Here is a 12,688-nt window from a genome sequence, read left to right as displayed (position 1 = left end):
GCCTACCCCTGTCCTAGGAGAAAGTTCACTTCAAGAGATGCCCACGAGGCCACACTTCTTGGTGATGGAACAAAGTTGTGACAAATCAAGAAATTATTCTCTGTCAGAATATGAAAACTATCTGTTTTGAACAATAATTTGTACCGCTCAGTTAGTCCTTCTGAGAAGGGCATCCAGTACACCAGGGATCAGCAACATAGAGCTTGCAGGCATATTGGTGTCCACCAAGACACTCCGAGTATGGCCGCCAGGCCCTTTGGACTCCCCCTCCACTCACCACCGCTGCCTCTTTATCTCCCAATTTCCTGACTTGGCAAACGCATGTGAGAGTTGGGAAATCCCAGGCCAGGGCTGGGGACTGGGGTTAAGGAAGGTATTGACTTGGTGAGGAAAAAAGTCCCCTGCCAAAAAAACGACTTAAGAAGCTCACCCTTCACCAGGAATCCTTGGGCAAGAAGGTCCTTGGTGGTGGATGGGCCTCCTCCAGCCTCTGTCCAAGCCAATGGAGTGATATTGCTCCAGTTCTTGCTGTCCATTCTGTGTTAGTACTTCTAAAATTACTTTTGACTTTGGAATAGTTTCCCAGCAAGCCATGCCAAGTAGCCAATTCATCAGAGGACTGACCTTTTCACACCTACTTCAATATAATTGCCACAATCTCCTCTTTTTTGAAACAAAGGTCAATTGTGGGTTCTTTGGAGTCAGCTTCAAAACAACCTGCTGAGATTCCAATATGCCAATATGATGGATGTCATGTTTATGATGCGCCAGCATGCATTATGCAGAATTATGCTTCACTAAAAAATAAAAAGTCTTCGGCATATTTGGTAATGGTAAAGAAATTGTCTTTCATATGTATGTCATATGTATGAACCTGTTTCAGATTGTTCAGTATGTTATATTTTTCTCAAAACATACTGGGAGAAGCATTAAGGAAGGGACAAAATAAAATGAATACTATACTAGAAAAAAAAACTAAAGGCAAGACAGGACCTGAAGACTCACCCTTAAGGATTCTGAGACACACTGACTGGGTTCACACAATCAGGGGAGGAAAATAAGCTATCATTATTTTCCCAGGTCATTGCCATAGTTCACTTGCTGGACGCGGTTTACTGTGTTGTCCAAATCTGGCGAGGGTTTCAAACCATCCCACAACCCTAGAACAAGCCATGGATTCTGGGCTGATTTGTAAACCCACCTGCAGGGTTCAGACAACACAACAAACCGTGCACAACGAGGATAAGTATGGTAATGATGCAGCACACAACCAGCACTCGCAGTGCAGGAAATAATCTATGATGGCTTCTTTTGTTTCCCCAATTGTGCAAACCTGGCCACAGGGGGTTCTGAGCTATTATTTACAAATCGGTCTCCTAAGATTCAGATATCAAGATGCAAAGAAGAACCACCCATCACTGCAATTCAAAACCTAGGGATCAATTCAGCCAAAGCCCAGGACTTTGAAGTCCAAACGATTTCAAAAGTGAAAAACTCAAGATCATAGGGAACTCTCCCATTGTAATTAATGGGTTGTGTGTTGGCTGGATTAGGCCCATAATTGAATGACAAAATTACAAATGTGCTGGTGATGAATTTAATTTATTACTCAGATCTCCCAAGCTGCATATTCTTCTTTCAGCTTATTCCATTTTTTAAACTTTCTTTTAAATCTCAGACTTTTGGAGGAGTAAGAAGTTGAGAACTCTACTCAGAAGAGTTCCATTCAGTTCAATGGATCTTATTCCAAGATATGCAGGACTAGGACTGCAGTCTAAACAGCTTCCTTGCAGCAGGAGCTTTGGACCGCTTTGATTTCTTTCCCATTAACTGAACTGCATATGAAGGAAAATGATCCTCTTTAACAGCCTGGGAAAGTAATCATGCTTATCATCCTATCTGCAAAGTATCTTATTCTTTCAAACAGTCTGAGAGATTAAAAAAAGGTAAAGAAAGAAAGAAATGGAATAAGATGAAGGAAGCATATGCAACTTGGGAGATCTGGGTAATAAATCAAATTCATCACCACATTTGTAATTTGTCATTTGTTTCTGGAATGCTGACAGCATGGCCATCTCCCAAACTTAGAGAGGAATAATTTATATTTATTATTATACGATTATTATTATTATTATTATTATTGCAACACTGTTGTTTTGGTATCATCTTTCTTTGAAGAATAAAGGCTTCAGCACTTTAAAACTTGCTTGAAAAATCAATTTCTGCCATCACTTGCCTGCGGGCTGGACAATTCCCTGACTGCATTCAGATCAGATCCTGAGCAAAAAGTATTTCCTGCACCACGGATGATAAGCCCTTTCCCATCCTTCCAGTTTTCCAATTCAGAAACCCTCTCCAGTAGTTCTATCATCATCGTTCCTGCCATTAAGAGAAAAAAGAGCCAAGGATTTTCTTCAGTATATGGCCATATAGTAAAGATAAGGGGATAGAATAGGCTACTCTATTGATATCTATCCTGTGACTCACACACAGCACAGTTGCAATGGCAGGTTTATCAGCCTTCCCCACTGATGCCCTATGAATGTTTTGGACTAAAACTCCCCCCCCCCCATTTCTGACCACTAGCCATACAAGCTGGGGCTGATAAAGTCTAAAACATTTGGAGGACACCGTGTTGGGGAAAGCTGGTTTAGATCAAGGGGCCAGGAAAGGCCAGAGAGTTTTAGGCCAACACAACTGTCTGTGACACCCCTACATCATGCAATGTGGACTGTACTTGCTTTCCATAGCAGGCAACTTTTTAAGGTGCTGTCCAGAGAGCATGGAACACTCAAATGCTACTTTAAAATATCAAATTCAAATGCTGTTAACATGAGAAATGGACTTCCTATTAGGTTGCCTTGCCCCGTCTGTTCCTCCTTGGTAAGTACTCTGGAGCAAGGATGGTAGGAAAAAAATGCTCAGCAATCTTACAGTGAGTGTCTGGAATGGTTCCACATACAGAGAAAAAAGCAAAATGGCAGCAAGACATTCATGGCCTCTCATCTTTAAAACTGTCACAGTTTCTCTACAATTCCTTAACAAACTGAATGTTACCTGCTGCCCTTAATACTTTCTACTATTTCTACTAGCCATGTTTTTCACCAATAATCTCAAGTTAAAAAAAACACGGTGTCACTTTCCCCATAGATTTTGATGCAGTAATCATAATTCATGCCTCCAAGGTGCTAGGTGATCTTCCTTGGGGAGGGGCATACCATAAATGTATGCCCCTGTTCTTTTCTCTTTGTTCTTTACATCTGTCCTCATGTCCTAAGGTACAACAACTTGAATCCAGACATAGCTATATTTTGACTAGGATAACTAAAGCACCATTAAGTAGTATCCAATAGGGCCCTTGTGCGAGTGGTCCATCATTGGCAGGAGCTGAGCTGGGAGAAATAAAAACTCATGCAGGTGGGACTTTCTCCTCCTTGCAGCTCCAGGCACCCAGAGCAAATTTTGAAGCCATGAAGGGGATTGTAGGAGGGAGGAGGAATCACCCCCATCCGTTCTGCTGATGGAAGCAGAGCAGATGTTGTTGGTGCAGTGTTAATTGGATGCAATCCATTGTGTTTTCCATCACACCAATGTTTGGCTAGGATATTTAAATTATTCAAATTGCGAGGAAAGTAGTATCCATGACCCAAAAATATCATCCTGTATTACTAGAGTAGTCAAGTTGTAAAGTTATGAAGGCATGAATTACGATTGCTGCATCAAAATCTATTGGGAAAGTGACACCAGGTTTTTTTAAACATGAGATTATCGGTGAAAAACATGTCTAGTACTAAACAGTAGAAAGTAATAAGGGCAGTAGCTAACATTCAGTTTGTTGTTTCACACTGTATTTCATTCTTTTAACTATTGGTATTGTATTTTATTCTCAGCCTATAAAATGCCTGGGAGAAAAGAAAGGTCTTTGCCTGGTGCTGAAAAGATAACTTAGTTTTAAGATTCTATGGCTGGTTTTATATGACTCTATGGCCTAATCTACACCAAGCAGGATACTGCACTATGAAAGCAGTATGAAAGTGGCATATATGAGGCAGGAGCCACACTATTGCTTTATAACAGTACTGAGGTGCACTGTTGGGGCCCATTGACACATACCATATACCACTTTCATACTGCTACATCCTGCTTGGTGTAGCTCCTGCCTTTTATATACCACTTTCATACTGCAATATCCTGGTTGGCGTAGATTAGCCCTATGTTTATCTATTCCTGTGCAGTTCATTGTTTCATACTGTATTTCACTCTTTTAACTATTGGTATTGTATTTTATTCTTTTAAATGTTTGTAATGCATCCAGAAAATATCTGCTATTGGGAAGATTAAAAATAAAATGAATTATTTAATTAGTCTGAATGTGACTCCCTGAACGGCTTTGGCAAATGGCTTTTCCAGGATCTAAAGGATCTTACGTTATTACAGAGGCCCTGTGAAGAACAAGACCCATTTAACACCTCTGTGATTAAAGGCGAAGTCTTCTCACTGCTAATGGTACATGTTATGGTGTCATCTTTGTCTTTGTATACACTTGAGAAGAAGTAAACACATTAACATTGCTAATACCTGTAAATGCATTCATTAACTTTGGGTTGTTCAGTGTAAGCGTCCCAATGCCATCATCTTCTTTAGAAAGCTCGACAGATCCACCACTGAACTGCTTAAGTTTTTTCTTTATTTCATCCTCCTGAAATCCATGGTTACTGCTATAAAGAGACATTGTTCTTTGTGGCAACAACCTGCCATTAGTAATTCGACGGAAACTCTTCCATAATAAAATGGTCATTTCTGGAAAGAACACATAAGAAAACAGTCACAAAGGAGTCATTGACTCAGATGAACAGACAAATGTGAGAGATATACAAGCTAAAGACTGGAGGTCCTTAGGGGAAGAGATATGGACCTTGCTATGTAAGAGGCAAAGGAATAACTATTCGCATGACCAAGCATTTTGGTTCATTGGTCCCTGGCTTTCAATAGCTGGAGCAAACTTTGGATTTTGGCAGAAGACAATAAGAGACCACTTTTGTGATTTGAAGATTATTACCTAAAAGCATGTTTTAAAATGCTGTACACTACCCCAAACCTTCAGAAAAATCTAAAAATATATCTTCTAATGAGTCTGTGGTGAGTCTGTACCTGGTGCTCCATATGGAATTCTCACAGAGAGCAAGAATATCAAGATTAGGCTAAAGGCATGTATTTTATTTTTTCCTTAATCCCCAACATGCATGTGTGATCTACCAGTTTGGGCAGCCTATGGCCCTCTAGATGTTGTTGGACTCTAATTCCCTTAAGCCCCAGCCAATATGGCCAGTGGTCAGGGATGAAGAAGTTGGAGTCCAGATGAGGGCTACGGGTTGCTAAGCCCTGTTCTACATCCTACCTCTCAACTCTCCACCCCATTTCGTGTGCGTCTGCCAGAGTTCTTATATCCTACAGGGAACAAAGCCATACAAACACAAGAAGGTAGCTGGAAGAATGTTGCCAGGGGAGGATCTCCTCCCCATTACACAGGAATCTTTGAAGTAGGGACAGACAGGTGCCCTCCATACGTTTTGGAGAATCCGCCCCCCCTCCCCAATCCCTGACTCCTGGTTTAATCATGGGTTCAAACTCTGGGTTATTGGACCCCCAACAATCCAAAGTTCCAGGTTCAACTGTCACAATAAAGTAGCACAGAGACAAAGCATCCTTGGGTTGTTCATCAGAGCAGGTGGACCTGCAGGAACCAGCATGCATGGTCGTGTTCTCATGCAAACCTGGTCAACGTTACTCTCTTTCACAGATATGCTATGAAGCAACCTAAGTTAATACCTGGCAAAGCTCCCACATCACTGCCAAATATATTTTCCTATAGCATCTAAGTCCTGGAAGCTATCTACTTTTTATTGTTATTAAAAGAGATTACATTAGAACCTAGCAAAATGCAGGCTCTCAATTCCCTATGGTAATAACTAAAAGAAAATGTCTTAGCTTTTAGAAAAATAAAAACTAAAATGGGCAAAGGCAATTTTTATCATTCAATTTTACCTCTGAATGCTTCTCCTAAACTAAATGAGAAAAAAAGGAGGGAAGGCAGTATGCATTACCAGAATTATATCTATGCTCTTTATTGCTTTTCCTTTTTTCTGAATTATCATATATTTCACTTCCCTAATTTCATCTTATTTCATTCCCCCCACCCCCAGCAGTTTCTTTATTGAAGCGTTCAATTTTTTGGATGGCAAATCAAGTGTTTTCCAATTTACAGTGAATTCATTTGTTTTGTCTCTTTAATGCTCCATGCAGACAAACTTTCCACAAGCTGGTGCCCTCTAGATGTTTTGGAATGCAATTCCCATCATAGCCTGCTTGCTGATAGAAGCTGTAGTCCTACACATCTAGAAGGTACCAGGTTGAGGAAGGTTGGTGCATTTCAATTGGCTAAAGATAGCTTATAGTATACACCTACACACACACATCCACGGCCTAGTTTTGAGATATGTTAGGGGAATAATATTCCATACAACAATCTTACTACACAATCCCATGCACGTTTATTCACAAGTAAGTTCCATAGAGTTCAATGAGGCTTACTTTCAGGTAAGAGGGCATAGGATTTGCAGCCTCAGATTTTGTTTATATGCTTGTGCTTTAAATAAAGGCAGAAGTCAAATCAAGGTTGATCCCAATCTGTACATTCCCTTCCAACCTTCCATGCAGCAAATCATCTGAAAAAAATAATCTATTTCTCAGCAACAACATTAACATCCCAAACTATAATCCTAGCTAAAAATAAGTTTTGAGTTCATTTGAAAAGATAGAGGGAGGTGACAGACAACAGGTTTAAAAACAGACACACACAAAACATCTCATTTAAAATTCAATAAAATCCAAAGAGAAACTAAAATCATGACAGACATTGAATGAATGAATAAGTTTATTACGGTATGACAACCAGCACTCCAATCAAACACCATACAATTTAACACATTTAACACATTACATTACATTACATTACAGATGTGGTACGTGAATATTATTATTGTCTCACCACCTTACGGCGTGAGATGGTTGACAGACATTATGTCCCACCTTTTAACCCTGGTCCCAAGTCAGCAAAAATGGAATTTTTTTGGATGATTTCCAAAAAAAAAAGTTCCAGCTAAATTTTTTGGTGGGTTTCAAAGAATATTTTGAAAGAATAAGTGTGTTGCGTCTTTTACCTTATATGTGGCAAACCGCTGTGTGCTATACTTGATGGAAGGAGGAAGTCCAAGAACTGAAGTCTGGTGAACACAACTGGCATTTTAGCTCATTTGTTCAGACAACACAATAGTCAACAGTGGGGTAATAATAAACTCGACAGTTATCTAGGGGGTACTCCCCACACAACATGATAATAATCAACCATGATGTGGATTAAGATCAGCACTGAGTTGACTATTAGTCCATGCTGAGTTGACTCACTCATCTCCCACCCTTTCTCCCCCCTCAGTCGTCCCACTACTATCCCATCAGCCATTGCTGCCAAAAATCTATCCTGCCAGCTGGATTAGAGCGGCAGCCACCGCTTTGACCGCTCTTGCCTTGCGACTCTCTGGCTGATGAAATAACCAATGGTGGCTGAGGAAATAGCCAATGGTGCCCTCCACACAACATGATAACCAACAGTGATTCAAATAACCAACTCTGTACAGTGTTGGTTATTTCAGCCCAATAACCAACTGTTATTGGGCTGAAATACTCCCTCCACAAAACACGATGGGTTGAATAACCAACTGCTGACTGTTTAAACCACCACTGGTTATCATATTGTCTGAACCCAGTCAAAATCTGCTCAAAGCACTGTTGTCAGGAACAGTTAAGGAAAAGACAAAATCAGCTTTTGTCTAAACCAAGCCAGCAGCAGATGCACATTTTGAACTAAAATGAGCTTATGGGAAATAGTAAAGGATTGTATTAGCCTATGCAGTAACACCAGTAAGATCAGCTAGCCACAGGTAGAGATGAGAAATGTCCAGAAATTTTGAAGTCATGGGGAAAAAAAGAGGGTTTTTTGGGGGGAGGGGGGACAGAATTTTTCAGATTTTTTTTTTTAAAATGCAATATTAGCACTTTTTTTTACAGACTGAAATCACTTTGTTACTTTAGCAACATAAAATGTAATTATGTACAAGTTGGTTTGGCATAAAATTATTACATATGGAATATTAAAAGTACAGTGTATTCAAACAATTATTACAAATTACATTTACTTTTTTAAATCTTTTACTTTTTTGTAACAAATGGAGCTACAAGCTCCTGAACTGTAAGGAACTCCTGAACTGTAAGGACCCTTTTTGGTTTTTCCAGTTTATGAGGAGCAGGCAAAATACAATTTTTTAAAAAAAAACAGAAGAAACCAAAGAAAATTATTTATGTCTCCACTAGTCCTCCACAGAGCCAAGCAGACATAAAGCACCCATTCCCATTAAAAGAAATGAGAAAAGGGGGGGGGACCAAGATTCAATGAATATGCATGAAATTTAATCAGACTCATTTTCTGACTTATAGCTATCACTATCAGTTTCAGTCTCTGCTTCAATGGCAGTGCCCCCTAGAGGCAGAAATGCATCTTATTTATTTATTTATTACATTTATATACCGCCCACAGCCAAAGCTCTCTGGGCGGTTTACAATTGCTCTTGCATTTGAGAATTGTAGTCTCAGTTTGCAACCTAGGACTTTGCTTGTCCTTGGTGCACAGAAATTGCAATAATCTGATACTGTACATGGTTTTTAGAAATCATTTGGAGAAGTAAATGCCTTGTCTAAAAACATTTTATTCATCACGCTAAAATTTTATTTATTTATTCATTACATTTTTATACCACCCAATAGCCGAAGCTCTCTGGCTATTAAAATAAAACATTCCATAATACATTTTTCTTCATTTCCCCCCCCCCCCCATTTTCCCAATTTTTTAGGAAAAAACTAAACAAAAAAGGCTTCGGGGGGAAACGAGGGGGGGAGTGTGTCCCCCCCCCTCAGTTTTTTCCTGGTTTTTTCCTGGCCTTCACATCTCTAGCCACAGGAGTGAACTACAAAAAAAGGCACTCCTTATACCTGTGCTTTTCTTCCTACCCATCCCCACCAAGTCACAAGAAAGTGACATATGCCTTCTAATACAATTTGGGCTTGATAGCTGAACTCCATATTATGCAGGTTCTGGAGCTGTCATCATGAAAAGCCATAAGGACGGGCATACTGACCTTTCAAACTCAAGCACAGACTGGAAATATTAGGTCCATAGCCCAAATCAGACATCTCCCTTAACTCTATGCTGGGTCCCTGCTTGCTCAGAAAAGTTTCCCAACTCATCCTAGCACAGTATAATATTAAAAACACGGGGAATAGTACCCAAGGGGCAGGGAGGGGAGGCAGAACAGAAGAGAGAAGTTCCATTTTGCATGGGGTTTTGTGCAGTCTTCTCTTGTGTGGGCTCACCAACTCCATCGTTAACCCGCCCACACACAGTTTCTCTAGTCCACGACTTAGACCAGGCTGGTATTTATACAGTAGCAGAAATTGCATGCAGGAGAATGGAACAAACATTTAAAAGCTTGCTAACCTACACTAAACTACTGGAGAAAAATACAACAAGAGGGGGCACTGAAGTAGATTTTACTGTACAGCATCCATGGATGGTTAAAAGAGGTTACAAGGAATAAGGCAGAGGTGGGCAACTGGCCTATAGCTCCCTTCAGCCATAGCCAGCAGAGCCACTGATGAGGGCTGATGGGTGGTTGAAGGCCAAAACATTGGAAGGACCACAATTTGCCCATCCCTAAATAGGGGGATCTTAGTCCATTTTTATTATGGTTTGCCAAGGTGGTCAGGAGTGATTGCCAACAGGTTTCTCCAATCAGATGAGTTATACGTATTTATTTATTTATTTATTACATTTTTATACCGCCCAATAGCCGAAGCTGTCTGGGTGGTTCACAAAAATTAAAACCACGAAGAGCATAAAAACAACCAACAACCACCTTTGGGAGCTAGGAGGTGTGGCTAGAAAGTGTTACTTAGAAGGAGATTGCTTTACCTACTGCTGCCAGAATATACACACTCTGCAAAAAAAAAATGTCCTAGACTGAGACTAAAGAACATCCTGTCCTCTTGAGGTTAGAAAATAGTTGTGAATAGAGACAGCTGTAAGGTGAGCCATGTACCAGTCCAGAAAAATCACATTTCTTTAAAAAGTTACATCTCTGTATGCACATAGCTCATTCAACAGCTGCAATGAATGTTGAACCTTATTCCAATAGGAGGCAAATATAAATATCTCTCTGTATGTGCACATGTGTGTGACAGATAGATATATATGATCTGCTTTTGAACAGAATTTCTGCCTAGACAGCTGTTCTTCCACACCATCCCCAACATATTTACAAACATAGCTGTGTTTCAAGTTGTGATGGGTTAAGAAGAGCAAACAAGCATTCATAGCATAGCACATTTGAAAATAATTAATGCTGTTTGGATTAAACTGGTAGTCAGTTTGGTAATAAAATTCAAAATGGGAATTTCTCGCCCAACAGTGATTAGAATTCTATGCACACTCCACACTGTCATTTCACTGTCAAATCTTCACACTTAAGCTTTAGGGAAAGAGATTTGTGTAACAGCCTTAGGATATGCTTGAAGGAAACCAATTTTTGTACCATCAACTTTAATTACCTTTACACTAATAGAAAAGAGAAAGAAAAGTTGAGACTTTGAGCAAACAGGAGAAGAAAGTTTGATGCAATCCTATCCATACTTACTTCCAACAAAGTTCCACTGTGTCAATGGGACTTCCAAGTAACCATGTACATCTAGGTTGGAAAAAAATCCATAAGGCCATGATATAATTAATGGTCTTTCAGTCTTAAGCATGATTGGCAGTAAATCCCACTGAATTCAATAGATGTTACCCCAAAGCAAGTGTAATTAGGATCACAGCCTGCATCTCAGAACCTTACAGATCCTGAAGCTCCATAATACTCTTTACTTTTGAGATTTCAGTCACAAAAATGTAATGGGGTGGGAAGGAGCCCAAAAACAAAATTTGGGAATGAGAAGGAGCATAAGGGAAAGACTAAAGCTCCCCAAATCCAAGCCTAATTTGAGCCAAGGCTAATTCTCAGAAAGATTCCTCTGAGAATATACAGAATATCATTCCCCATCAACGTGATGATGTGCATATGGGATTAGCACAAACTTTCTACATAATCCACTTCCACGTAGAATGTCGTGACATACAAAGAATCTAAAAGGAATCACAATGAATCTACACTCCCTTCTGGGGCACAGAGTCCCATTACTTTACTTTCTCCACTAGAAACAGTTTATTGACTTACAGTGCAATCCTATACATGCCTACTCAGAAGATTTCAATGAGACTTTCTATCAGGTAATTGCATATAGGATTTCAGCCTTAATAATTAAGCACAGCTTCATGATTAATACAAGGGGGAAGGCAAGAAAAAGAAAGAAAGCAGAAGGAAGAACTGAATTACAAGAGACGGGGAAGGAATCCTAATCAGAAGTCTGTTTTCCCAGCAAGGTTCTTGCAACGTAAAGGTTAAATATTTGCAGAAAGCCCATAGATGGAGGGAGAACTCTGAAGCGCCTCACTTCTATCTTAGTACTTGCAACGGGGAGGCAAAACAAAGGCGAACACGATTTAGGCCCAAGCACAAGCCAGGATTACCCACCTGCACCCCGCAACAGTGGAAAACGCTGCAGCTTCCCAGAAAGCAATACCCTTGGTGTCACCGCGAAAGCGGTCCCCCAGGCAACCGTCACCCTACATAAGAGATCCCATCAGGAGAGGCGGCGGGAAGGGCATGGTATAAATGAAAGGTACAGCAGGCGGGAGAAGACCCAGGAAGAGTGCTTGCAAGCCTGCGATGAGAGGAGGGGGTCAGCTCTTTTAAGGCCAGCTTCTAAATTAACAGGCTTATCGGGAGGGATTCTTGGCTACTCTGATCTTCGGGGACCGGCCGATGGGCTTAATTAGCGAGCATGCAAGGCGCGGCGCTTTCCGTGGAGCGAGGAACAAGCAGTAAGAAAATCACGCAGGCATCATCTCACGCGCGCCCCCCGGTGGCTTCGCCTGGCGCTACGAACACGCTCTCCATTTCCAGAGGGAGAGAGCCGCGTGAAGTCGGTTGCGGCAAAACCAACAAGAGGCTGGGTTCGGACGACACGCTAATCAACGGTTGCTTCCCATTCTGTTCCTATCAGCGTTAATTAGCGTGTCGCCCGGACACAGCCAGTCTTCTGGTACCTTCCAGACTAACACATCTACGGGCGCTGTCCATTTCATAAGATGTGTGAAGTGATTTATATACCCATGCTGAGAGAGGAAAGGAAGCGAAGAGATGTGAACTGCCTCTTGTCAAGTGGGAACTGAAATGCAATAAATAAATAAATACAGACAGCGCTGATTAGCTTAATAGTTGCGCTTCACGAAATGATGCTGGGTGATAAAGCCGACATCACTGCAGTGGTGAGCTGCTTAACATAAGTAGTATGATTTTAAAAAGCAAAAGCTTTGTTCTTATTCAAACCACAGGAAATAGAGTTTGATGGATTTTTGTACTTCAGCAGTCTCCTGTTGATACCTCTCACTGAATTTCCTTTGTCCAAGGATGGCAACTTTAAA

General features: G+C 40.7%; 1 protein-coding gene across 3 annotated transcripts in view; it reads right to left on the bottom strand.

Annotated features, from left to right (window-relative positions):
* Nucleotides 1-11,757, bottom strand: part of ECHDC1 (ethylmalonyl-CoA decarboxylase 1) — a 31,597-nt gene extending 19,840 nt beyond the window's left edge. Inside the window, exons 1-4 of one of the 3 annotated variants that reach the window (XM_063124703.1) lie at nucleotides 10,803-10,861; nucleotides 6,592-6,725; nucleotides 4,579-4,800; nucleotides 2,237-2,379 (exon numbers count right to left, since the gene is read on the bottom strand). In XM_063124703.1, coding sequence (XP_062980773.1) covers nucleotides 2,237-2,379; nucleotides 4,579-4,798 — 363 coding nt within the window. In that variant the 5' untranslated portion in view covers nucleotides 4,799-4,800; nucleotides 6,592-6,725; nucleotides 10,803-10,861. Of the gene's footprint in view, nucleotides 1-2,236; nucleotides 2,380-4,578; nucleotides 4,801-6,591; nucleotides 6,726-10,802; nucleotides 10,862-11,735 lie in introns of those variants that run through there. The other 2 variants (XM_063124705.1, XM_063124704.1) reach the window with 2 other exon arrangements.
* Between the last annotated feature and the right edge of the window lie 931 nt (nucleotides 11,758-12,688).

The sequence above is a fragment of the Elgaria multicarinata genome, chromosome 4 (genome assembly GCF_023053635.1).
Source record: "Elgaria multicarinata webbii isolate HBS135686 ecotype San Diego chromosome 4, rElgMul1.1.pri, whole genome shotgun sequence".
NCBI classification, from domain to species: Eukaryota; Metazoa; Chordata; class Lepidosauria; order Squamata; family Anguidae; genus Elgaria; species Elgaria multicarinata.
This window is presented reverse-complemented; position numbering and strand designations above follow the sequence as displayed.